At 46.1% G+C, this 24,606-nt stretch overlaps 6 protein-coding genes across 6 annotated transcripts; all 6 read left to right on the forward strand.

Moving 5' to 3' along the window:
- Positions 1-493: 493 nt before the first annotated feature.
- LACBIDRAFT_314579 (uncharacterized protein) lies at positions 494-829 on the forward strand (the record flags this gene model as incomplete). Its single annotated transcript, XM_001889074.1, has 1 exon — positions 494-829. One exon carries the CDS (start codon positions 494-496, stop codon positions 827-829), a length of 336 nt encoding a protein of 111 aa, XP_001889109.1.
- A 1,172-nt stretch (positions 830-2,001) lies between these two features.
- LACBIDRAFT_334321 (uncharacterized protein) lies at positions 2,002-5,099 on the forward strand (the record flags this gene model as incomplete). The annotated part of the gene is made up of 10 exons (XM_001889075.1): positions 2,002-2,049; positions 2,100-2,494; positions 2,515-2,557; positions 2,613-2,926; positions 3,072-3,276; positions 3,342-3,481; positions 3,661-3,796; positions 4,428-4,478; positions 4,699-4,729; positions 4,834-5,099. The coding sequence occupies 10 exons, from the start codon at positions 2,002-2,004 to the stop codon at positions 5,097-5,099; spliced, it is 1,629 nt and encodes a 542-aa protein (XP_001889110.1).
- A 7,571-nt stretch (positions 5,100-12,670) lies between these two features.
- Positions 12,671-14,012, forward strand: LACBIDRAFT_334323 (uncharacterized protein; the record flags this gene model as incomplete). The annotated part of the gene is made up of 2 exons (XM_001889076.1): positions 12,671-12,961; positions 13,014-14,012. 2 exons carry the CDS (start codon positions 12,671-12,673, stop codon positions 14,010-14,012), a joined length of 1,290 nt encoding a protein of 429 aa, XP_001889111.1.
- Positions 14,013-14,676: 664 nt separating this feature from the next.
- On the forward strand, positions 14,677-15,396 carry LACBIDRAFT_334324 (uncharacterized protein; the record flags this gene model as incomplete). Its single annotated transcript, XM_001889077.1, has 3 exons — positions 14,677-15,019; positions 15,096-15,232; positions 15,283-15,396. The coding sequence occupies 3 exons, from the start codon at positions 14,677-14,679 to the stop codon at positions 15,394-15,396; spliced, it is 594 nt and encodes a 197-aa protein (XP_001889112.1).
- A 2,814-nt stretch (positions 15,397-18,210) lies between these two features.
- LACBIDRAFT_314591 (uncharacterized protein) lies at positions 18,211-19,084 on the forward strand (the record flags this gene model as incomplete). Its single annotated transcript, XM_001889078.1, has 4 exons — positions 18,211-18,432; positions 18,483-18,623; positions 18,679-18,783; positions 18,833-19,084. 4 exons carry the CDS (start codon positions 18,211-18,213, stop codon positions 19,082-19,084), a joined length of 720 nt encoding a protein of 239 aa, XP_001889113.1.
- A 3,661-nt stretch (positions 19,085-22,745) lies between these two features.
- On the forward strand, positions 22,746-23,223 carry LACBIDRAFT_334326 (uncharacterized protein; the record flags this gene model as incomplete). Its single annotated transcript, XM_001889079.1, has 2 exons — positions 22,746-22,901; positions 22,969-23,223. 2 exons carry the CDS (start codon positions 22,746-22,748, stop codon positions 23,221-23,223), a joined length of 411 nt encoding a protein of 136 aa, XP_001889114.1.
- Positions 23,224-24,606: the final 1,383 nt, after the last annotated feature.

The raw sequence follows: 24,606 nt of genomic DNA on the forward strand, positions 1-24,606 counted from the left end.
CCACAGCTTTCAATAGTCCCACCAACAACCTTACCCCCCGCTCAAGATACCTCATGGCAATCCTGTCTCCCGGGAGCAGCAACTACAACTGACTAGAAGGCGCCATGGGCCGAGTAGAGTTGATGGAACGAAGAGGTTGACGTGGAAGACGTTCCTTTGGGGCCCTGCGCTCCTCGTTGGAGCGGTGTGGCTTTTTATGCCCAGGACGCATACGTTCTTGTGGCGAGGGAACGGGAACGCTGATTTATACGCGGAAGGTGAGTTCCAATGTCTTTCCTTCTAGAAACTGACGAAAAGACTACGGAAAAAGGATACCAAACGGACACAGCGCCTTCTCCTTCCAAAACGCACCACCAACACACGCAACAACAACAACATCCATCCGTCCCTCCTACAAAACCACCCATCACGCACCCAGACTCTGGTCCAGAGCCCTCGTCAACGACGCACTGTACCCACCCCCCACTCCTCCTCTTCCGGCACTCTCGTGCAAATGATCGACGCAGGCTCAACCGGGACCATCAAGGCTTCCTCGCCCCCTGATACGCCGACGTACGCCGTCCTCGACCTCGGCGGTGCGTCTACGCAAATCGTGTTCGAGCCTGTCTTTGCGTCCTCGGATATGCAGCTGGAGGAGAGGGAGCATAAGTACGATCTTCGGTTCGGTGGCCGGAGCCATGTGCTGTACCAACACTCGTATTTGGGGTATGGCTTGATGCGTGCAAGGAGACACGTTCATAGATTGGTGGATTTCATGTCGACGTCGCAGGGTTCGAAGCCGAAGGCGGTGGTGGGGAATCCGTGTCTTGCGAAGCTACACGTTCGTTGAGTGGCGTTTGAGGCTGGGTGGATAAAGTTCTTTGCAGTTGCGCGGTTGGAGGTGATCATTCTCCGCCATTGGCCCACCTTCGTCCTTTGGATGCCTAAGCTATACGGATTGCAATTTTTGTAGAGAAAGTCCGTCAAAAATAGGAAATTATCCGTAGATGTCATCAAAGGATGGCCAACATACTGAGGAGATACAGTCCCTCTGAAACTTCCCGTCTAATCATGAGTCAAAACATAGTGCACGGTTTTCGATATCTCAAAGGACCTGATTATAGAGTGGCAAAGAACTCTTTACCCTTCTTGTGTCAATGCGTGGGTTTTCATGAGACGGAAGTGCGGCAGAAGTGGGCGGCAGGCCCCAACGAAGTTAAAGCCGTATTCGAAGATTGAGCGTAGACAGGAAGGTCGTGAACAGGTCATGGAGGTGCACAGCATTGGGGCGAGGAAGTGTTGGGTAAGTGTGCGTGCTGGTCAACGCTCGCATCTGAGGACTAACGAAGAGATCGATACATTGATACAGAGCAAAAATACGTTACTGGATCGTATGTTGGTATGAGTCGCCTAGAAACGACTCCTGACTCCTCTCCCAGAGATGAGATGAAGCACCAGACGAAGGTCAATCACGTAGCGCAGAAAAAGCGGACGTCCTAGAAAATCAAATCAGCAAAGATTCAAGGGAGTCTCAGAAGAGACGTGAGGGTCGCGCCAGTGATCAGCGCGTCGTGGGATAGTCATGCTTGTTCTTGACCATCATCATGCCTTGACGTCGACCAAGACACATCCAACACGTCGCGCGGACTACAGGACCACCAAATATCCCCCTCGATGACTTCACATCCTCAAGACCTCACAGGACGATGATTTGGTGCTCCGTTTGCCTTTCCGAGTTCGCCTGTGGCCATTTGATAGCTGAAGCTGGCTTGGATAACTGTGAGGCGCGTTTGCCATCCATGCCGTTAGTTTCGCCTTCTGATGTCAATTCTCTGAAGCTCTGCACCATGCTGCTACGTGGCGGTTCAGTTGGTCCTCCAAATATGGCCGCTAATACCGTGCAGTTTCACCTCACGGATCCAAACATATGTACAGCTTTCTGAAGCGACGAAATCGCCGAGCAGCCGCCATCTTTCACCCGCAATACAATCACTTGGGCTTGGCTATTCCTTCCAGCCCTACATGTCCGAAGCAGAATGTTCGACGTTACCTCAGGTCGTCTCAACTCGTGTTCGCCATTTGATGCCGTGGCATTGCTGCAGTGTTGGATAATTGCCTAGAGAAAGCCTTGGCGATTCGGCTCGGACGATGTACCACAAATCCACGACAGCCAACCATCCCTGTACATCGCCCCCGTTGTGCAAGAGGAGGAGCCACCACTGTCCTCTGTCGAACACTCACCATCTTCCACTTGCGAAGCTACGGTCGTCGACCACCCAGCAGCCACAGACCAATCGGCGCTCCAACCACCCGGGTTTGGCGACCTTTATTCAGCGCCAATCGCCACAGTTTTTGACCACCTCCCACAAGACGCCCAACCCCCGTCATCATCGACCGAACGGCAGACGACTCACATGTTCTTTGACCAGGCGACCCACCCGCCAGTCCGATTACTTTCTAGGCTGGACGTGGACGACCTCACGTTTTGGAAACAAAAAGACGTACAATGGCCAACGTGAAGCATGTTTGACGTAGAGTGGCTGGAGATCAGCTCATTGGAAGGTACATGGAGTTTATAGTGAGTATGCGCCTCCTTCTCATGCTCATCTTGTGATTAACGAATCGACCTACAGCTAGCTCTTGTATTATGTCTCAAGAGGATCTATCGCATTCTCGGCAAGCCCCAGTCTGCTTCTGCCGTTTCCGCGCATACGTTTGGGGTGTCGATCCCCTTTCACAACTTTGTCCTGGATACATGCTGGAACAGCTTCCCAAAAACGTTCTATACGCGAGCTACTCCTCCTCACCCACTACCTCCGCCTCAACACACCTCAAAGCCCTCGCTCATCACCCCGGAACGCACCAACCCTCTGCGTCCACTCCTCACCAACATCGCCTTCTGCCAGTTGTTTGCCGTGTGTCTAAGCGGCAACTACAAGGACCCAAAGTACAGGTTGCTCCATTATTTCGGATGAAGCAGCGTCAACGACAATAGAAACCCATCGCCATCATCTTCCATCTTGCCATCCACACCTCGGATGAAACCTGCAGCATCCCACATACCCCCAATTCAATAGGACCGCCATCTAGAGACTTCTCACCCTCGGAGCTCTCTCTGGCGTGAGGATCCAGCCTTTAGATTCATTCCTCCTTCAACTTGGATTCATTGCTGTTTTGAAGGATGGGACGGCCACTGGGACCTGCTTTTCTGCTGCGGAATCATCGTCGTGCTTCATCATACTCCCCTGGGACTGCCGTCTATACACCGGACCTCTCTCTTCGCGTTCAGGCCTGACGGTGGGATTTCGTTGGCTTTCGAGTTGGGTTGAGAGTTGCTGAACCAATTGTTCTCTATATCTCAGTCTCATCAATTCGATTGGTCGAGTATGCATGTCGTCCCGACTGCACATGCGCAGGGGTCCGACTTCTCCAGACAGGGCGGGTTCCTGTCAGACATCGCATTATGTTCGAGTCACGAAATGAACCTGAATTTCCACCGCATGTGAAGACTCACTGAGCCCAGATTCCTCGACGCGAAATGTGCAGCATCACCGGAGAACTGGTTAGAGATTAGCTCGCCCGAGCATCCGTGGAGTTTCCGGTAATGTTACGCGTCTTTCTCATGCTGATCTTGTCGCTAACGAATCGACCAACAGCTGGCTCTTGAACTGATGTCACAAGACTGAAGATTACCCATCGCATTTCTCCTGCAAGCCTCACCAAGTTGCCTTCCGTACCATTGAGGAAGACTTACCGTTTCTCTGACGTGGTTGTGGGTCTCTCGCTTGTGCTTCAGGGTGTCGATCCGCTTCGACAGGTTAGTTGAAACAACTTCCGGAGTTTCTTATACCCTTGAGATTCTTTGGTGTTCTCCGCGTCACTTCTTCGACCGACTGAAACTCCCAACTCCCTCTAACATCGCCTTAACGTCACCTTAACCCCCTCTCGTCATTTATGCAAATCCTACTCCGTTTCATTCACGTCTCCTCGGCCGTGACCTCCTTTCACTTGCCGAAAGACACATCAGGCTTGGACGGAAAGCCCACACTACCTGCTTTTCTTGTCGGATGGACGAATTTTCAACATCATTCTCGATCCCCGCATATATCCAAAGATTGTGCAATGGAAGGAGCTCGGGAGATAAACTCTGCGGCAAGCTGACCTGTTTCGGCGATGGCATAGAAGTTGCTTGGGAAGACAAATACCTCGGAATGTAAAATTATAGTTGTAGTTGGAGGTAATAGGACGGTAGTTATGTAGTAACAGTACATAGTTGAAATGCGAAGAGATGTTCGCGAGATGTTTGTTTGAATTTGATCAACAACTTGATCATCGCCCATGACGTTGACATCGCGTTGTAATAAGACCGACGGCCATCCTTGCTCGATCCTTCTATTTGGAGAACAATGACGAAGTAATGCTCGTTTGCTCTCTCTTTCGTTTTGTAGGCTGGCGATCCAAGGACGAACGTTGCTTTCTCTGGGCTGAAGAACTTAGAGGTGTGTTTGCTTTCTTGCTCTAAGCTCGCCTTCAGATTGCCTTCAGATTCTGATCATGATGCGCAGATATGCCACTTCTAAGTACTAAGTGGGAGTCAGTCTATCCGCCGACTTCCAGCTTGGGGATCGCGTCCCTAAAACAGCTTGCTCCAGCTGATTTCCCAAGTCCTGAAGCTTCATCGGCTCGTATAGCATCGTTGGGGAACTGGCTGGTATGTAGGGTAAATCGAAAATGCGAGGTTCAAACTCCAGTAAGTTTACGTCTCCTCTCATGTTGGTCATGGCTTCTCATGAATCCCTACAGCTGGTTCTGCTTTCAAACGGTACTAATTGTATACGCTCTTCCGCAATCCAGTCTTAGTTTTTGTGACTCCCCAACAACTCGAAAGCCACGTTTCTTTTCCCCGCTTCCCATTCCTGAGGAGGTGGGCTCTCCTCGCGGCTCCACTTCATCGTATGCTGAACAGGGAAAAGACTACAACTAGAAACTCGGTCAATCCTAAAGTCTCCACTACCGCATTCCTTCGTGCCACAGCTGTCAATAATGCCAACAACAACCTTACCCCCCGCTCAAGATACCTCATGACAATCCTGTTTCCTGGGAGCGGCAACTACAACTGACTAGAAGGCGCAATGGGCCGCCGAGTAGAGCTGATGGAAGGAACAGGTTGACTTGGAAAAAGTTCGCTTTGGGCGCTGCGCTCCTCGTTGGGGTGATGTGGCTTTGCGGGTCGAGGGCGCATGCATTCTCGTGGCGGGGGATTGGGGACGCTGATTTAGAGGTGAATTCTAAGCTTCACCGTCCTCCCTTCTAGAAAACTGACGAAAAGACGACGGGAAAAGGTTACGAAAAGAGCACAGCGTATTCCCCTTCCAAAACATACCACCAACAAACCCAACAACAACACCATCCGTCCCTGCTACAAAACCACCCATCGCGCACCCAGACTCTGGTCCAGAGCCCTCGTTAACGACGCACTGTACCCACCCCCACTCCTCCTCTTCCGGCACTCTCGTGCGACGCAGGCTCAACCGGCTCCAGAATCCACGTCTACAAATTCAACAACTGCGGCCCTTCTCCCGAATACTAATACGAAGTATTCAAAATGACACAACCTGGTTTATCTTCATTCGCTGGAAACCCTGAAGGGGCTGCGCGGAGCTTGGACGTCCTCTTGGACGAGGCTGTCCGCGTCGTGCCAAAGGCCATGCACGGGTGTACAACTGTAGCCGTTAAAGCTACCGCTGGACTTCGTTTGTTACCCGGTTCACAAAGCACTGATATTTTAGAGGCGGTGGAAGGGAGGATACGCTCATCCTATCCTTTTTAATTACAGGAGAAAGATGGAGTGGTGATTATGGATGGAAAAGACGAGGGTGTATACGCGTGGATAACGGCGAATTACCTCTTGGGGACCATCAAAGCTTCCACACCGCCTGATACGGGCGGCCCACCTACGCCGTCCTCGACCGCGGCGGCGCTTCTACGCAAATCGTATCCGAGCCTATCTTCGCGTCGTCGGATATGCAGCTCGAGGACGGGGAGCATAAGTACGATCTCCAATCCGGCGGCCGGAATCATGTGTTCTATCAACACTCGTACCTGGGGTATGGGCTGATGTGTGCACGGAAACACGTTCATGGATTGGTGTATTTCATGTTGATGTTGCAGGGTGCGAAACCGAAGGCGGTGGTGGGGAACCCGTGTCTTGCGAAGGGGACACCGAGGGTTGTGATTGTTAAGGATGAAGTGACGGGTGGAGAGGCAGGTGACGATGGATGGGGGAGACATTGGGTCATTCAAGGCATGTGATCGGGTGGTACAGCTTGTATTAATGGATGCGTACGTTCACTTCTCTTCCTCTCCTTTTTTTTTCTCCCTACTAACACACAGACACACACATAGAATATGTGAACTCAAACCATGCTCCTTCAACGGCGTCTACCAACCCTCCCTCCTCTCCTCCTTTCCCAACGGTAAAGTCCTCCTCCTCTCCTACTTTTACAACCGCCTCTCCCCCCTCCCCACCCCCCCTCCTCTTCCTCCCCCATAACCATATCCACCATCGCCAGCACCGCCCGTCAAGTCTGCAAAGGCCGCGACGAATGGCTGTGGAACCACCGGGGCGCCGACTGTGAACTCATGGCTGAACTTGCAGAGAGACCAGAGTGCTGCCTTGATTTGACAGTCAGGCATGCGCGGTTGAGGCTTGGGTATGAGTTTGAGGATACGAGAGAGGTGGCGATTGGGAAGAAGATTCAAGGGACAGAGTTGGGTTAGTGTTTGGGTGCTACGATTGTGACGGTTGGTGGGGAGTTGAAGGGTCGGATTTGAGGACACACTTTGGGATAGGATTTATCTTATTTCTCACTGATGGTGTTCATCAATAATGAGACTACTTACTTGGACTGTGGAGGGCTTGCAAGTGCCTATACTTACTACATGAATATACTCAAACAATCCTGCTCTCTTATAACTTGTAAGACAATAGGTAGAATATTTGGGAAGTTGTCTCAGTCCATGCATTCTTGGGACTGTCCAGCATGATTATATCAAAGCAGAAGTGATTAAAACTTGCACATACCAAAGGGTTATGGCTGACTTTTTCCATAGGGCCACTATATGAATAATCTTTTTTTTTTGTGAGAGGAAAGAGAATAGCTACTGTACATCATATATACTATGTAAAGCAGACACAGAATTAGCTTACACACACAAAATGGACTCAAAACCAGAGACCTCGAAAGAAAAGAAAAAATGTGGTATTTTAAGAGTCCCCCAAGGGCCAAAGAATGTTCTGCCAACTGGTAAAAGATTGTTCAAATAGGTCATGAACTGCATTGAATGCTATTATAAGGCTGGTGAAAAACATTGACTCCAATTTGTACCATGGACAAAGTTACTAAAATCAAGTATAGTTGGAGTGGTGCCCAGTACATTGACTGTTCTTGGAAAAAATAAGCCATGTTTATTGCTTGTTGGCACCCAGAAGAGATATGATTTGAAATCTTCTCCAATGATCCAATTATTAGATTTATGTCCCTGAGAGGGATAAAAAACAACAGGTTTACTCTTGAAAATGTGAGATACACTGTCATGGGTATCAACATTTATAACTCCAGATGGAAAGAATGTGGATGACAATGTAACTGAAGGAGCTGAGGGATTTAAGACTATGCAGCCTCCATAAGCATCCCAGAGTCTGATGGTATTGTCTGCAGATCCAGAAGCAATATGCCTACCATCGGTCCATCAGGTGAAAAGACAACTGATATAACACCTTCATAATGGCCATGGAATGGATCTCCCACACTGTGACCTGTTACAGCATTCCAGAGTCTAATTGTGTTGTCATGAGAACCAGAAACAATGTACCTCCCATCAGGAGAGAATGCAACTGAATTAACTGCATCACCATGCATGGCCTTTAAGAGGATCCATGATACTCTGTCCTGCATTAAATTCCCACACTCTGACAGTCCTATCATTAGATCCAGACACAATGTACCTTCTATCAGGAGAAAAGGCAACAGAGTTAACACCACCCTTATGACCTATAAGGGGATTCATTATACTTTGACCTGTCAGGGCATCCCATGCTCTGATTGTTCTGTCTTCAGACCCAGAGATGATGAATCTGCCATCTGGAGAAAATGAAACTGAATGAATCCAATGAGTGTGTCCTATGAAAGGATCCAACACACCCTGCCCTGTCAATGCATTCCAGACTCTGACTGTCTTGTCCCATGATCCAGAGGCAATGTATCTACAGTCATCCACCCCCTAATGATACACCACCCCCATTTGATACACTTTTGACTAGCTGATATGTCACTCAATTCTGCACCAATTTTTATGAAATAAATTGTAACAAGTAATACAAGCTCATATCTACCACTGTACAAATTTTGGAGACAATCGAGGCAGCATTGACGATGCTGTGGGGTTTTCAAAATGGACTATTTTCGAAAATGGCTGAAACACAGTCACACCCCTCAATGATACACCTGTAATTTTGGTTTTTCTTCTTCAGATGCTGTTCAAACATTCTGAAATTTGGTAGAGTTATAGAAGGGCATTTATCTAAGATTTTCATGTAGTTTTTGTGGTGAAAGGTTGTGCTAACATTTGTTGAAGCTAATTTCTCAATTTCAGTGTATTAGTAGTGGGTGGATGACTGTACCATCAGGAGAAAATGCAACAGAAATAACTCCTTCATCATGGCCTTTGAGAGGATCCATGGCACTCTGACCTGTTAAAGCATCCCAGACTCTGACAGTGTGATCATGTGATCCAGAGGCAATGTATCTGCCATCAGGAGAAAATGTAACTGATGTAACCATCTTGTCATGACCTCTAAGTGGACCCATGACATTTAGACCTGTCAGAGCATCCCAAACTCTGAGTGTTTCATCATTAGACCCAGAGACAATGTGTATGCCATTAGGAGAAAATGCAACTGATCTTATTCCATTGTCATGGCCTCTTACATGATCTATCTCAGTGCAACTTGTCAGAGCATCCAAACTTTGATCATATTCCCACATTTAGAAATAATATGCTTGCCATTAGGTGAAAAAGCCACAGAATAAACTGAGCCCTCATCATCTGCAAGAGGACTCATCATGCACTGACTTGTCAGAGCATTCCAGAATCTAATTATGTAGTATTTAGCTGCACAAACAATGTGCTTACCATCAGGAGAAAAAGCTACTGTGTAGATGGGATCAGAGCCTCTAAAAAGAACCATTACACCCTGACCAGATAAGGCATCCCAGACTCTAATTGTCTTATCATTAGGTCCAGAAACAATATTCATTCCATCAGGAGAATATGCAACACATTAAACTGCATCACTATGGCCAATGAGCGGACCCATCACACACTGACCTGTTCCAGCATCCCAGATTCTCACTGTGTGATCATTGGACCCTGAAACAATATGCCTGCTACTTGGAGAATATGCAATTGAAGCAATACTTCTATCATGGCCTTTTAGGGGATCCATGACACTTTGGCCTGTGAGAGCATCCCACACTCTGATTGTCTTATCATTGGATCCAGAGATTATGTCTTTCCCATCAGGAGAATATGCAACTGAGAGAGCCCAACCATTGTGGCCTTCAAGAGGATCCATGACACTCTGGCCAGTTGAAGCATCCCAGACTATGATTGTGTTGTCATCAGAATCAGAGATTAGGTGTTTCCCATCAGGAGAATATGCAACTGCCAAAACACTATAGTCAGGATGGCCTTCAAGATCCATGACATTATGGCCTGAGAGAGCATCCCAGATATGAATAGCTCCTTTATAAGATCCAGAGACAATATGCCTGCCATCAGGTGAATATGCAAGTGGACCATTACTACTCTTTATTCTCAGAATGCACCTATCTGGCCACTGTTTCATCTGACCATTGTCAATTCTCAAAGTCTTTACAGAATGTTTCATGAAATGAAGAGATATCTTAGAATTCTGTGGTGTAAATGGCAGTGCTGAGATGTAAATGTGTGGTGCTGCTTCAGAGATTGGCTCAAAGAATGTCATTATAAATTGGTTTGGATCACTTGCAAACTCTGACATACTAGGCTTGAATATCTACATTTGAGTCATTCATATCAGTATCATAATGGTCTATTTATGTAAAATGCTTACACTGTACCAATTTCCAGCTAACAACAGTAAGTGGGCAGCATGATTTACAGTGCCCATCAGGCTCATAATTTCTAGCCAATGTAAAAGATGAGTGATCAGAAAATACTTCATCTGCACCATTATCTCCTCTTGTAATACCTCATCAGGACACTTTTGCAGATAGGTTGCCCAGAAGTAGCTTGCATGATCTAGAGCAGTAGATTTCACATTTTTAATGTGGTCCATCAGATTTGGAATATCCTTATTTAGTATATGTGATGTTTGCAGATCAAAAAAGTTGAATCTGAGCCTTGCACTTAGATATCTCATGCAAGATCCAGCAAAACAGAGACTATGCTTTTGAGAATCGACCCAAAAAGCCTTAGACCGCTTTTGGTCAAGCAGGAAATCTGTGAATGATTGATGGCAGATATGCAAATGGCCAGTATTGCTAATTAACAGTACTGGGTTCAGTTGGCTCACTATTTGCAGTGCATTTTGAACTCCTAGAAGCTGTTCAATATCACTTGCATGAAGTGGGTTTTTTGCAATAACAATTGCACCCAAAACTGATGATAAATTATTCTTTTCTTCTTCTCTTAACCCCTGAAAAGCAACCAAGACAATGTGCTGGTACAAGGTGTCAATGGCATCAATTACCACAAGTAGACACAGGTAACCCTATAATACCATAACAATAGAAACTGGCAATTGTCCTATGGCTCATAGTGCTACCCAAATGGGCCCAATGCCTGTATAGGGCATGGGACTGTAGGTGGAGCCAACATATGTCAGGACCTATGGAAGGAAAGTGAGGCCCACGAATATCAGCAGCCTTACATTGACCTTATAAGCTATGGAGTTATAGATGGGCTAAACCATGTGCATGCAATGGGACCAAAGTGGGGTGAATCCTAGTATAACTTTGATTTTCCGATGAAACCATTAGCAGAAGTCCTGCAACAAAGAGTAACATTATGAAGGACGTGAGGCAATACCGCCTAACCATTATCGCAAACCCCGCAATGCAGAGGTAACCTTATTAGCGGAAAGCCTGGAATACATAGTCAACAATATGAAGGACATGCGGGAGTATCGATGAGCAGAACCCCTGAAGCATAGATGTAACATAAGAAGGACATGGGGAAAATGAATCGAAAGCCCCATTGTGAAGGTCTAACCTTTGGAAAGATCTGTGAATGATTACCAGAAAGCCCGAAATGCACATTGAACAATACAAAGTGTAGACAAGTACAGCAAAAGTGGCATCGTCAAAATTGAACAAGTAGAAAGACAGAGTAACGATGAGTGGAACCCCCGAAATATAGATATAGTCGCATGAAGGACATGAGAAAAAAAGATCAAAAGCTCCATCAACAAGGTCTAATTTGGTCTAACTTGTGGGAGGACCTGTGAACAATGAGTGGAATCCCTGAAGCTTACAGTCGATGATCAGAAACAAAAGTGGCCCATCAAAGCCATCGACAAGCTCTGACCTGTGGGAAAACTTGTGAACAATTAGCGGAATTCCCAAAGCTTACAGTCAACTATCAGAAAGAAAGGCGGCATGTCAAAGCCATCGACAAGGTCTGACTTGTGGGATCACCTGTGAACAATTAGCGGAACTCCTGAAGCGTACAGTCCATGAACAGAAAGAAAAGCGGCTGTCAAAGATGAACATTTCATAACTTGAAACTTAGAGATGCAGCTGAGAATTGTATATACACAGGAGATACAAATGGTCTACAGTGAATGATCCATATCATCCGTCAAATCAATGACCACCTGTTCCACATCTGGAGCTTCATCCATCTTCTCTACAGATTGACTTTCCCCCAAAATATTCCCCTGATGCTCCAGCGCTGTTTTCCTCATTTGAATGATAATGTCCAGTTGCTGGAGTTGATCTACTGTGTGTGCCCGAGACTCCAGAAGTACATTGAGTGACCTACGGGCTTCCTCCCACTTGTGGTACAGGACTTTATAAGTGATACAAGCATATTTCAGCAGATGAGTGACCTTTGGAAGGTCCAGGACAACCGAATTGTAGAAGGTCCGACTGAGGTGGGGTGGATGGGTCGAATGATGAGGTGTAGGACCCCCATCCAAGGTTTGTGCTGCGAAGAATGGTGCGGGGGGATTTGATGAACCCACCGTGCTACGCTAAAACAAAAGCATAATGGGGGTGGACACCTTATACAGAAATCATATGTACCTGAGTATCATCCACAGGAATGCCCTCATAGTTTTTCACAATGTTCCTAATGCCTGGGAGACTTCAACTATGAAACTCAATGAAACAAATAATAATTTACCATTTGTTGCCTCAAAGTAGTGCAACGACCGCTCAGGTGGGATAGGCAATGGAGGAGACAATACTACGATTGAAAATCCGGATTAGTTTTCAGGCATTGGGTAAAGAATGTTACTTGTGGGAGGGATCAATGGACGACATTGTGTTTGAGAACAATGGTGGACAACAATGGTAGAGGAAGATCCAAATTCAGACATTGTGACAGCATTACAAAGTGACACTGCAAATACCTGAATTCGGCGATGGTTGGATTTGCTGAACTACCAAAGTCCACTCATTCTTATCTCCCACCTCCAACTCATCGTCAGTTCTTCCTTGCCAAATTTTCTTCAATGAGCAAACCCACCAGTTCCTTCCTTGTTATTCCCCCTGCATGGCTTAAGGAGCCGCTTCTGACGCAAGCAAACACATCAAGTATTGTTCCCCAAATTATCAAGGTGGTTGAGGCTCTTTGGGATTGGTACCACACCAAGTACCCCAAAGCGGATGAGGATGAGAGGAATGGTCAGGAGGAGTCCTTGTGTAAAATTATTGTAAGTCGCATTGAAATCACACAGGTTGATCAGAAATAAAATGAACATTCAGGTCACGTATCTACGAGCCATACATGTCCTTCAACGCTCAGAGGACATTGATATGCCTGCAATCATGGAACATGTTTGCATGGAAATCGTGGATACCAATGCGAGGCAGTTTGCATGGGAGGTACTGGATGAGCCAGAGCCAGAGCAGGAGGATGAGATGGAGGAGATCGATGCTCTCTTGATGAGCTGGGAGCCACCTGAGCCATCTAGAGATAAGGGAAAGGCCAAAGCGACTGTCGACGTTGTCAAAGCAGAGCGAAGTTCAGAGTCAGGGAAGATGAAGGGAGAGGGAAGTTCGGAGTTGGGGAAGAAGGGTCGAAGTTGGGGACAGAAACGAAAGGAAGAAGAGGTGATGGAGAATCCAGAGGAGGCCATGAACACGCAGGGGAAGAAGGCGAGGATGCAAAGTGGAGGAAGTGGAGGAAGCACTGCAGGACATGCTCCAACTCAGGACAATGGGGACGACGACTACGACTTCACAGCAATGGGTGCCAAAGTCACTCCCACAGTACCCCACTGCAATCCTCCCTGTGATCAATGTGTCAGGTGGGGAGACCAGTGCACAGCGGAGATGGGCATTCGAGGGCAGGCATGCGATGCCTGTCATGCAAAGAAGAGTGGCTGCAGTAATGTGAGCACAGGCTGCTTCAAAGTCAACACCCTTATCTCTGATCCCCCTCCCATGGAGGCAGCAGCTCCATCCAAAAACAAATCAGCAGGGGGAACTTCCAAACCACAGGGCATGGGAAAGCCGAAGGTCAAGGTGAACGAAGTTGCGGGAAAGGTGAAGGCAACCAAGGCCAGGGGAAGTTCAAAGGCGAAGGCAATCAAGGCTGGGGGAAGTTCAAAGCCAAAGGTGACAGCGGCTGGGGGAAGTTCCAAGCCCCCCCCACAAGCAGCCTTTGTCCTGGTTCCCGAGCACCAAACCACCGTCTATGCACTAGTGGTATACAATCTTATGATAAAAACCAGACACATGCCTGGAAGGCGATGTGTATAATGTCTAGAGGTTCAATGAGACAGCTCATTATTTTGCCGAGTATTTTCATTCATTAAGTTCCCTGTCTATTTCATTTTGTTTTTTCATTAAATGGCCTAGGTGATCTCATTAATACTGTATTGCGATTTCCTGCAATATTTCATTCATTATCTCTGGATATCACATTTAGCTTTTCATATGAAAGCCTGGTGCTTTCAATATATATTTCATTCTCAACCCCAGGATATTTCATTGCGATTTTCATATGAAAGCCTGGCACTTTCAATATATATTTCATTCATTATCTCTGGATATCTCATTGCAATTTTCATATAGATACCTGGTGCTTTCAATATATATTTTATTCTCAACCCCAGGATATTTCATTGGAATTTTCATATAGATACCTGGCACTTTCATTGGATATTTCATTGTGCTTTTCATCTGAATGCCTGGTGCTTTCAATGGATATTTCATTCTTGTTCCTAGGAGATTTCATTGCACTTTTCATATGTGTACCTGGCGCTTTCAATGAATATTTCATTTTTAGCAGAAAAATTGAATATATATATATATATATGGTGTACAGAACATCAGGCACTGCCTTCAGGGTCCACCTCAGGGTCCATCCTAAAAGGGAAATATCACCTGATTTGACCAAAAACTGAAAAAAACCAAGAGGAGAATGGTTTTACCTATCAGGGTCCATGGAATGGGTTGTTGGGTTGTTGGTCACATGACCAATTCCCGCTACATCAGTAGTGGGTCTTGTGGTGGTCGAAAGGGTGGGAAAAAAACATGTGGATCTGAGACATCACGTTTTTTCACATGGTCACATGCAATCTTGCTGGAGCTTGGATGCTGCATGTTGCCCCCAGCTATCTGCATAATGAAACATTCACGTGATGCCATTGGTCCAGAGGATTCAGATTTGACTGCCAGGGAGACTATCAAAAGTTCGAGCTCCAACGCAAGCAAAGATATCCAAGGAGAGATCAAAGTTGGCAACACGATCCAAAATTCCAAATGTGTTATCAAACTATAGTGGTCCTTTATTTCGGCACATACACAGTCAACTAGTGCAACATGACATTACCACCTTAGACAAATGCATGATCCTACCATGGGAAGAGTACAAGGCTCTTACGGAAGGTGGCCTGGTCATCTTCACAATATCCATCCATACATTCATTATGCCTATCAAAGATAATCAGGGTAATTTCACAGGCGGAGAGTGCAGGGTAAGTGAATTTTTATAATGAAAATAACACACACCCAACTGTCGCTCTAGGTGTATCAGTTGAACATGCACAGCATACTGATTGTCGATGAATCCGACGCAGAGCCTGAACCACGCTACAAGCCGTACACTAGTGTTGCCGTGGTTTGGCTTGGTTCCGGTTGAACCAATAAACCAAACCAAAAATAAACCATTATAACCGGACCACTGGTTTCTCGCTTAATATGGTTTAGTTACATGAAAAACCGGTTTTCGCCGGCTTGAACTGGTCACGCCAACAGTTTGAGTCCTAATTCAGAAGTAGATGGTAGCAGAGGGTCGCGCCGTCACGGTTGATCTCGTCGTAGATAACACCCTTGCGTTGAGGCCTCCTCAATGCCACTTTGCTCCCACAGCGACCTTGCCGAGCGTTGTAGCGCCAAGGAGTCTCCATACTGCAACTTGCGAAAAGCCTGGCCCTAAAGTTACGCCTCTTTCATGATATTCTTCGCCGTCGGTCCTTCTGCAACTCTCTGCCTCGTGCATTCCTTCCCAATTTTGTCCCTCCTATGCAGGCAAAGTCATCGCATTGGTCCACAACTCAAAGCTGAGGTACGCTTTCATCCAGACTCCCCACAATCATGACTACGCTTACCTATCCCATCACGAACGTCACAGCCTACTTCTGCAACACTCTCCCCCCCAGCAACACCCCACTTCAGACGACCCACAAAACGGGGGACATCAACACTCCTTCAAACAGCCTCAATCTCGATCTCCAACGCCCCTGTCTCATAACAACCACTCACGTTCCCCACTCGCCTTTCAAAATTATCCGCCACCAGGTCGGCAAGTGGTTGGACCTTCTCAGCCCAGTGCCACGCTGCCACAACACTCTCCTATGCCTGTAGACCACACCCTTATCATTTGAAACCAAGGATGACTTTCCGCATTCTTCAGCCAAGCAATGTGACGATTAGGGAGAAGTGTGATATGTTAGGTACATAGAGCATGGCTCACGGCAGGCATAGGTGAGTTGTCTGTCATTTCCGCTGCCTGCTGGAATTGAAACAACACACCTTTGTCGTTTCGCCGCAGTTAACATGAAACAATTTCTTGTACCCTCTTCCATATCCCCGATACATCCTCTCTTTCCTATTTTCCCTGTGATCAGTACATGCCAACGCGCTGCAGGCTGCTTTCCATGGAGGTTGTTTTCTGTTTCAAATAAATTAATAGAATGTTTGTAGGAAAGGGATTGAGATGTCGTGTGTTCCGCATTGTATTGGAAACAGATTCTTAATAAAAACCCTTTTTGACACGAAGTTGCCCCAGAAGTATGCCACCCCGTTCTAACAACACAAACAACTCACAGAATAATTGGCACAGTCGCGGTCGAGGAGGCTCAGCAGACGTGCCAGGTACACACATTCATCCGAACGGAGCAGCCGAAATATGTTTTCAATTCCAACAAGGTGCATTTCATCTAATCTGTCTTTCAAGCAACAGGACTGACCAAACACTTATTGTTGTAGCTACTTTGACTGATCAGTGTGAGCCTCAAGCAGTGCAATCGGTCGGCGTTTCTGAAGTTCCTACGCCACTCCAAGGTAACGCCCCTTTCTATGTGTACCATTGGTGTGCTCATGCTTTTCAGTCAGATTTTACTGTCCCAACTCCTGACAGTCCCTCGAATCTGTTCATATCCACCGATGGCTTACCTCCCGGTGAAGGCTTCTTACATCATCCACACCCACCTAGATCTCCAAGCGAGGAATCTTTTGCTGAACCAAGCCCAAGCCACTCTATTTCCAGTTCACCCCCACCGAGGAGCCGTGGTTCTCCACGAGCCAGCAGGCATAGTACAGCAAATCCTTCTCCAAGTCAGTCCTCAACCACCAACCCCAGTGGGCCTACCCGTACTGCTAGAAACAACAGAAAGAAAGGTGCTCCCGATGTCTGTACCTTCTTCAAGATTGAGAACGAGAAACAAGTTTGCGCCTTTTGCGAGTAAGTCACTAATTTTTTATGACGCAAATAATCTGTTGACTGGTTTGTGCCATAGACACCAACATTCCGTTGATCCCACTTATGAAGTTTTTGGCTTCAGCCGTGAGACTGGAACCAGTTCGCTTCGTGCCCACCTTATGAAGTTCCATCTTGGACAGTGGGTTGATGGTTGTGACCAGTTCAAGATTCCGATTACGGCTGAAATTTCCAAGCGCGCCGTAGCGAGTTATCGCACCAGCAAAGGGCAAAGCAGTTCTCAATCAACGTCGTCGAAGGAGAGGCCGGAGGACATCCGTGAGTACTCATATGAGGCATTTGTAGATGCCATTACACAGTTTATTATTGCAGATGACCAGGTACGACTTCGGTTACTCTGGTGATATGTATTAGATGATTTTTTCTATGGTAGTCATTAAATGTTATCGAAAGTCCTCACCTACGTCGAATCTTCTTGCTCCTTCGACAAGATCTCAAGGATTCCGATATTCCTCATCGGACCACTATTCGAAACCATGTGAAGGAAATCTGGGATGAGCATTTAAAAGGCCTTGAAGAAGAGATCAAGGTACGCCATACTTGTTTACAATTGACTTTGTGCTTATCTTTCTTCCCTTCTGGAAGGATGCACTTGGCAAGATCTCAGTAACAACTGACATGTGGACAGATCCAAATCTATCACCATTCATGGCCATCACTGCTCACTGGATTGAAACGAAGGTGACACACACTCCAGAAGGGCCACAATATGAGCTTAAGTTGCATGCTGAATTAATTGGCTTTCACCGTGTTCCTGGCTGTCACGATGGTGAACATCTTTGTCAAGCTTTTCTTTATATTATCAACCGACTTTCCATTGCTTCTGTGGTAAGCACTTGTTAATATGAATATGAAAGTTTTGCATCACAACAGGGTCATGGTAGATTGGCTGGGTGACGTTGGATAATGCGTCCAACAATGACACTTTCATGGTTTCCCTTGAATGTGAACTTCATGCATGTGGGATCCCATTTGACCACACTAAAAATCGCATCTGGTAAGATCATTGTCAATATAACAAGGATATTTAACAAGCTGATCAATTTAAGATGTTTTCCTCACACTGTTAATCTTGCTTGTAAAGCAGTTATTGCCGCTCTGGCAAGATCTGACTATGGCTCCACTACAGGCGATCACACCGACCCAATCAGCACTCTCCGTGCACTAGTTCGGGCAGTATGTATTATTTGTCAGCTCTCCAAATTGACCTAATTACAATATCATAGGTGCGGGCTTTGTCGCTCCGCCGCCAGCACTTCTCAGAGATCTGTGAAAAATATGACCTTGATCTTCAGCTTTTATGTGATGTTGATACTCGCTGGTCCTCAACTCTATACATGATTGAACGGGCATTGCATCTAGAAAAAGTATGTGATTTAATTCACTTTTGACCACTTGATCATTTCTCTTACATTTTTGTAGCCTCTGGACGACATTTGCTCATCTGAAGAGTTTCAGGACTTGGAGAAGTTTAAACTCTCATCTGAAGAATGGGATGGACTTGCAGCTGCACGGGAAATTCTCATGGTGAGCCGCAAAACTGCTTTTATCTGGCTTTATTCTGACACGCTGAAAGGTGCCAGAAGCGTTTCAACAAAAGCTTTCTGCAGAAAAGACTCCTACTTTATGTAATGTGTTGCCGGCCTTTGACACGATGGTTTCTGTGTGGAATGAGCTGCAGGAAAGTATGGATGAGCCGTACTTTGATATTATTCAGGCCGGGATTGATAAGCTTGATGCATATCACAATCGGGCTGAGCTCGTCCCTGCATACATGATCTCCATGTGTGAGTTGAGCTTCCTTATTATACCTCAGATGATCTACTAAACTCTCGCACCAATTTTGAAAGTTTTGAATCCATCGATGAAACTTAGTCACATCGAAAGCTCTCGGCACAGTCAAGTCAAAAATCTTATCCGGCAGACAGTGCGTCATTAATTGAATGCAGTGCTACCATTAAACTAAAAGATATCTGCTATGTCTAGCTTCTTCCTTATTACCAGAGGTGCACTGCTACATCACCCCAGTCAGGTGCACCCATCACACCAACCGACCCACCGGAACCAGCGCCAGCATTGCGTGCTACTGATTATACCCCTCTTTGATCGCGAGCCATCTGGGGCCGCTCAATTCGAGGTTCATTGGCTCACCGGACAGCAGACGACATTTTGGGCTTGTCAAGGCACGATGCACACAGGAACAGTTCCCTGGATGACGAAATCAATCGTTACCTCAATGACTCGTCAACAGGAACAAGCAATCTCATGTATTGGCAGGTGTGTTTTCGCTTTCCCTCCTTTTTTAGGTATCGCCATATTGAGATACATATAGGAAAATCAACTTCGTTATCCTACTCTTTTCCTGGCAGCCTTGGACTATCTAGCAATCCAAGGGTCTGCTGTTCCATGTGAAAGAGTGTTTTCATCTGCAAAGGAGACCATGACCCATCGTCGAAACCGAATTGGCGAGGACTTGATGGAAATGCTGCAGATGCTAAAGTTTTCTCTAAAATCCGGTCAATCCTTAGATTTCACACAGGGAACATCTCGAGAAGATGTCCTGGAGTTCATTAAGTTCATCCAAGATGGAGAGAATGCCGTTCCGGAGGATGTTAATGCGTATATTAAGTCTTTACTGGCAACTGTAGAGTAGATAACAGCTTGCTTTCCATATTAGGCTTGAAACTGATGGTTTACCGGTTTGAACCGGCGTTACGGTGAAACCGAACCTCATTACCCAGTTTGATTTGGATTAGCCATCAATTCATTACCTAAACCGGCAAAACTAGACTGTAACCGGACCTGACCAAACTGCGGCAACACTACCATACACAAATGAGGAGGAAGTCGCCAGTGCCATCTACAACAGCCACCGACCGCACATTGGCTACCTTCAAAGTCAAAAAGCCACAAAGCCACAACGTGATTCACCCCCATTGACACATAGTGGAAATGCAACACAAACCAAACAAGCGAAAAGCACGCCCCCAGCCAAATCGATTGGTAGTACTATTAAACCCGCTACAAAGCCCGCTGCTGCTCAGAAGGCCACAAAAAAAAATTACAGCACACAAGGCATCTAGCTCTATTCAACGACCAACCACCAAAGGCAAAGAGAAGGCCTCTATGACCCCCTTGTCAGCGTCCATGTCTGGTATACTACGGCCGATACAGATGAGTTGGCCAATGAAGACCAAATCATGGCAGATGTCAATGAAACCTGACTTTGAAGTGCCTGTGAAGTACCTAACATCTTTATTGGACAAGATTTGAATTCAGAATATGTATTAAATAAGTCGAGCAACAGGACAATATTGTTACATACTATAGGACACGTAAATGGGTAGTAACTTCACTCTATTAAAGAGTCGAACTCTTCAACAATGTGGACATCATACAGCCGACACAATGACAAGAATACGCTAGGGAATAACAGTTTGGATACCATAACGCTGCCCCATAAATTTTGTTTATCTATAAACCAGGAACAGTTATCGGATATATTTTACAAGTGCACCATAGCAGGCCATGTGGCTTGTCGCGCTGCGTTATTACCAAAAATGGTCAAAAAACAAAAGTTGTAGCCCTACACTGTAGCTTCCTGAATCTGTTTAAATTATGTTTTGAAGTGCTCCCATTGTGGAGATATGAGGTAAAGGAATCCCAAAAGTGTCATGTTTTTTTTTGTTTTTTGCATTTTTCTCTATGAAAACAAAACCAAACAATATGATTTCAGTATATTTAGAAATCTAAAAGAAAGAGCTACAATTATTGTATTGTGGGAAAAATGACCAAAAAAGGAAGGTGCATGCCCTAGAAAAGGAATTGTCAGATATAGACTACCAAGTTTACTGATAGACTACAAAAAAGTCGGACTCAGACTACAAAGTTTACTGATAGACTACAAAAGACTACAAAAGTCAGACATAGACTATAAATTTTACTGACAGACTACAAAAGACTACAAAAGTTGGACTTAGACTACAAAATTAGGGTTAGGGCTAACAGGTTATCCAAAGTCAACCTAGCCCATCCATCCCATACATTGCAGGGACCCTATTCCATGTCTAGTTTGAGGAATCATATGCAAAAGAGACCATGGCAGCCATTAGAAAAGGGTGTCCTGTCCACTCTTTTAGACTACAAAAGCTTGTAGTGTCCGCTTTTTCATTAGAAAAGTTTGTAGTGTCTGCTTTTTAAGACTACAAAAGCTTGTAGTGTCCGCTTTTTAGACTACAAATGTTTGTAGTGTCCGCTTTTCTAGACTACAAATGTTTGTAGTGTCCGCTTTTTAGACTACAAATGTTTGTAGTGTCCGCTTTTTCATTAGAAAAGTTTGTAGTGTCCGCTTTTTCATTAGAAAAGTTTGTAGTGTCTGCTTTTTAGACTAAAAAAGTTTGTAGTTAGCATGTAGGTTATGGTGTCCTTGGCTTGTCTGGGTTATGGGGATGAGGTTGAAGGATTGACATGATCTTACATATTGCCAGTCCTTCAGCATTAGTTTTTGACATCATGCACAAGTTGTCTTTCACATTAGGAAAGGCTATTCTAAAGCCTTTCATATTGATACCTACTGTCCTATCCCAAAACATAATTATAAGTTTATGTGGGGATATGGCTGAAGGATTGCTATTGCCACATCATCAGTTTTTCACATCATGCCCAAGTTGGCTTTCACGCTGTCTGCTTTCACATTGATAACTACTGGCCTGTCCCAAACATAGTCAACTTTGATATCAGGTCTTTGAGGGTTATAGAATGATGGGCTGACTCATAAACTTTTCTAATGAAAAAGCGGACACTACAAACATTTGTAGTCTAAAAAAGCGGACACTACAAACATTTGTAGTCTAAAAAGCGGACACTACAAGCTTTTGTAGTCTTAAAAAGCAGACACTACAAACTTTTCTAAAGAAAAAGCGGACACTACAAGCTTCTGTAGTCTAAAAGAGTGGACAGGACACCCTTTTCTAACGGCTGCCATGAGGTCTTGTCTCTCCCCCACATGTTCTGATCAGCGCTGATCAGAATTAATATACCCCCTTTCCCAGCCATTTTGGCTGGAAAGCAGCTCAGCAATGGCCTCACTCAGAGTTACTCAGCGCTGATCAGTTCTGATCAGCACTGAGTCACTGAAATGCTGAGTGACACTGAACAGAACTGACTGATGCTGAACAGAACTGAGCAGTACATGAGTATTACCCTTGTTATTATTATTATACTAATAAAAATAAATACATGGACAAGGATTGAACCCAGGCATTCATAGAATGATCACATGATCACAAAAGCACAATATTACCACTGGGCTATCTGACTGTTTAAAATATACATAACATTATAATATATAACCCATCGTCGCCTCTGGCTTTCCTAAACGAGTCTCGGCAAATGCCGACATTTGATTTGGCATCATTCACACTCACCCTCTTCTTCCTCACCCACCACCATCATCGACGACACCCCCACGTCACCACACCATCACTCCAATGGACGACGACCACGCGCCAACAGACGACGACGACGACGACGACGACGAACGACAACGGCCATGCGTCGACGGACGACAACGGACGACAACGACGAACGACACGTCGACGAACGACGACGACGAGGGACGACGACAACACGTCAACGGACGACACGTGAGCGACGACGACGATGGCCACGCGTCGATGGACAACAACGGACGACGACGACACGACACGTCAGCGACGACGACGACGGCCACGCGTCGACGGACGACGACACGTCGACGGACGGACGACGACGACGACGAACGACACGTCGACGAACGACGACGACGATGGACGACGTTGGCGACACGTCAACGGACGACACGACACGTCAGCGGACGACGAGGACGACGACGGCCACGCGTCAATGGATGACGACGACGACACGTCAACAGACGACGACGGCCACACGTCGACGGACGCCAACGACGACGACGACGTCAACCGTTGACGTCGACGAGCCCCCTCCCTTTTCCCTCCTCCTTCCTTTTCTCTCCCCCTTCCTTTGTCCTCCCCTTCCCTGTCCCTCCCCTCCCTCTTCCCCCTTCTCTATTCATCCCCTTCCCTGTCCCTCCCCTCCCTCTTCCCCCTTCTCTATTCATCCCCCTTCCCTGTCCCTCCCCTCCCTCTTCCCCCTTCCCTTTTCCATCCCCCTTCCCTTTTCCATCCCCCTCCCCTTTCCCTCTTCCCCCTTCTTTATTCATCCCCCTTCCCTGTCCCTGTCTCCCCCCCTTCCCTTTTCCCTCCCCCTTCCCTTTTCCCTCCCCCTTCCCTTTTCCCTTGCCCATCCCCTCCCTCTCTAGTATAAACTGTATGTAATTAAATATATTTTGTATTATAATTGAAATACATCATTTTTTGATTCAATTTACTTGTGAATTTTATAATGAGGTCTGAATTCCCCTGACTTTAATAAATACAGTTCAAGTCACCTGACCTCTAACTCAGAACTGCTCAGTGCTGATCAGAACTGCTTAGTGTTGATCAGAGCTGATTAGCTCTGATCAGAGCATGTGGGGGAGGGTAAAGTACTGGCTGCCATGGTCTCTTTTGCATATGATTCGAGGTCTTTACCCTCCCCCACGTAATCCATATGGACTCCAGTGGACTCTAGTGGATTCCAGTGGACTCTAGTGGCTCTCTTACCAGGCCAGATTGGCTGGCAGAATGCCCAGTCCACTGGAGTCCAGTCCAGTGGAGTCCAGTGGAGTCCAGTGGATTCCCACTGGACTGCAAGCCACTTTTCAGAGTCCAGTCAAAGTCCAGTGGAGTCCACTGGACTGCCACTGGACTTCAAACATTGGTATAATGTGAATATTGACTGAATTATAACAAACATTATACCAATGTTAGGAGTCCAGTGGCAGTCCAACTCCACTGGATCCACTGAATGGAACATTAATAGATTGCCTGTTGTTATTGATTATTAATAGACAAAAAAGCGAAAACATAATAAAACATTGTATTTGGAAGTAATTGTGTAGTGTTTAAGTATAAGTAAAGTTAAGTCTTAGCTGAAACAAGGATTGAGCATTTTGTTCAGTCTGCGGGGTTGTGTCACGTGACTTACCCATGTGCTTCAAACGTCACCCAGAGCATCACATTTGTTGTTTGGAGGATGGTCACACCTGTGTGACCATCCTCTTCTCTTCCACAACCACCACTACCCATCGTTTACCACCCCCGACACACCACCGCCAACGTTCCACAACATCGGCGGTGGTGTCGGTCACTCTCGACACCTCTCGCTGCCATGCCGCATCATTCTCCATGCCTCTCGCCGCCACGTCATCAAGCCGATGAAGAAACGGGGGACAGCGCCCACTCACAGGCA

The sequence above is a fragment of the Laccaria bicolor genome, genomic scaffold, assembly GCF_000143565.1.
Source record: "Laccaria bicolor S238N-H82 LACBIscaffold_62 genomic scaffold, whole genome shotgun sequence".
In the NCBI taxonomy this organism is placed as follows: domain Eukaryota; kingdom Fungi; phylum Basidiomycota; class Agaricomycetes; order Agaricales; family Hydnangiaceae; genus Laccaria; species Laccaria bicolor.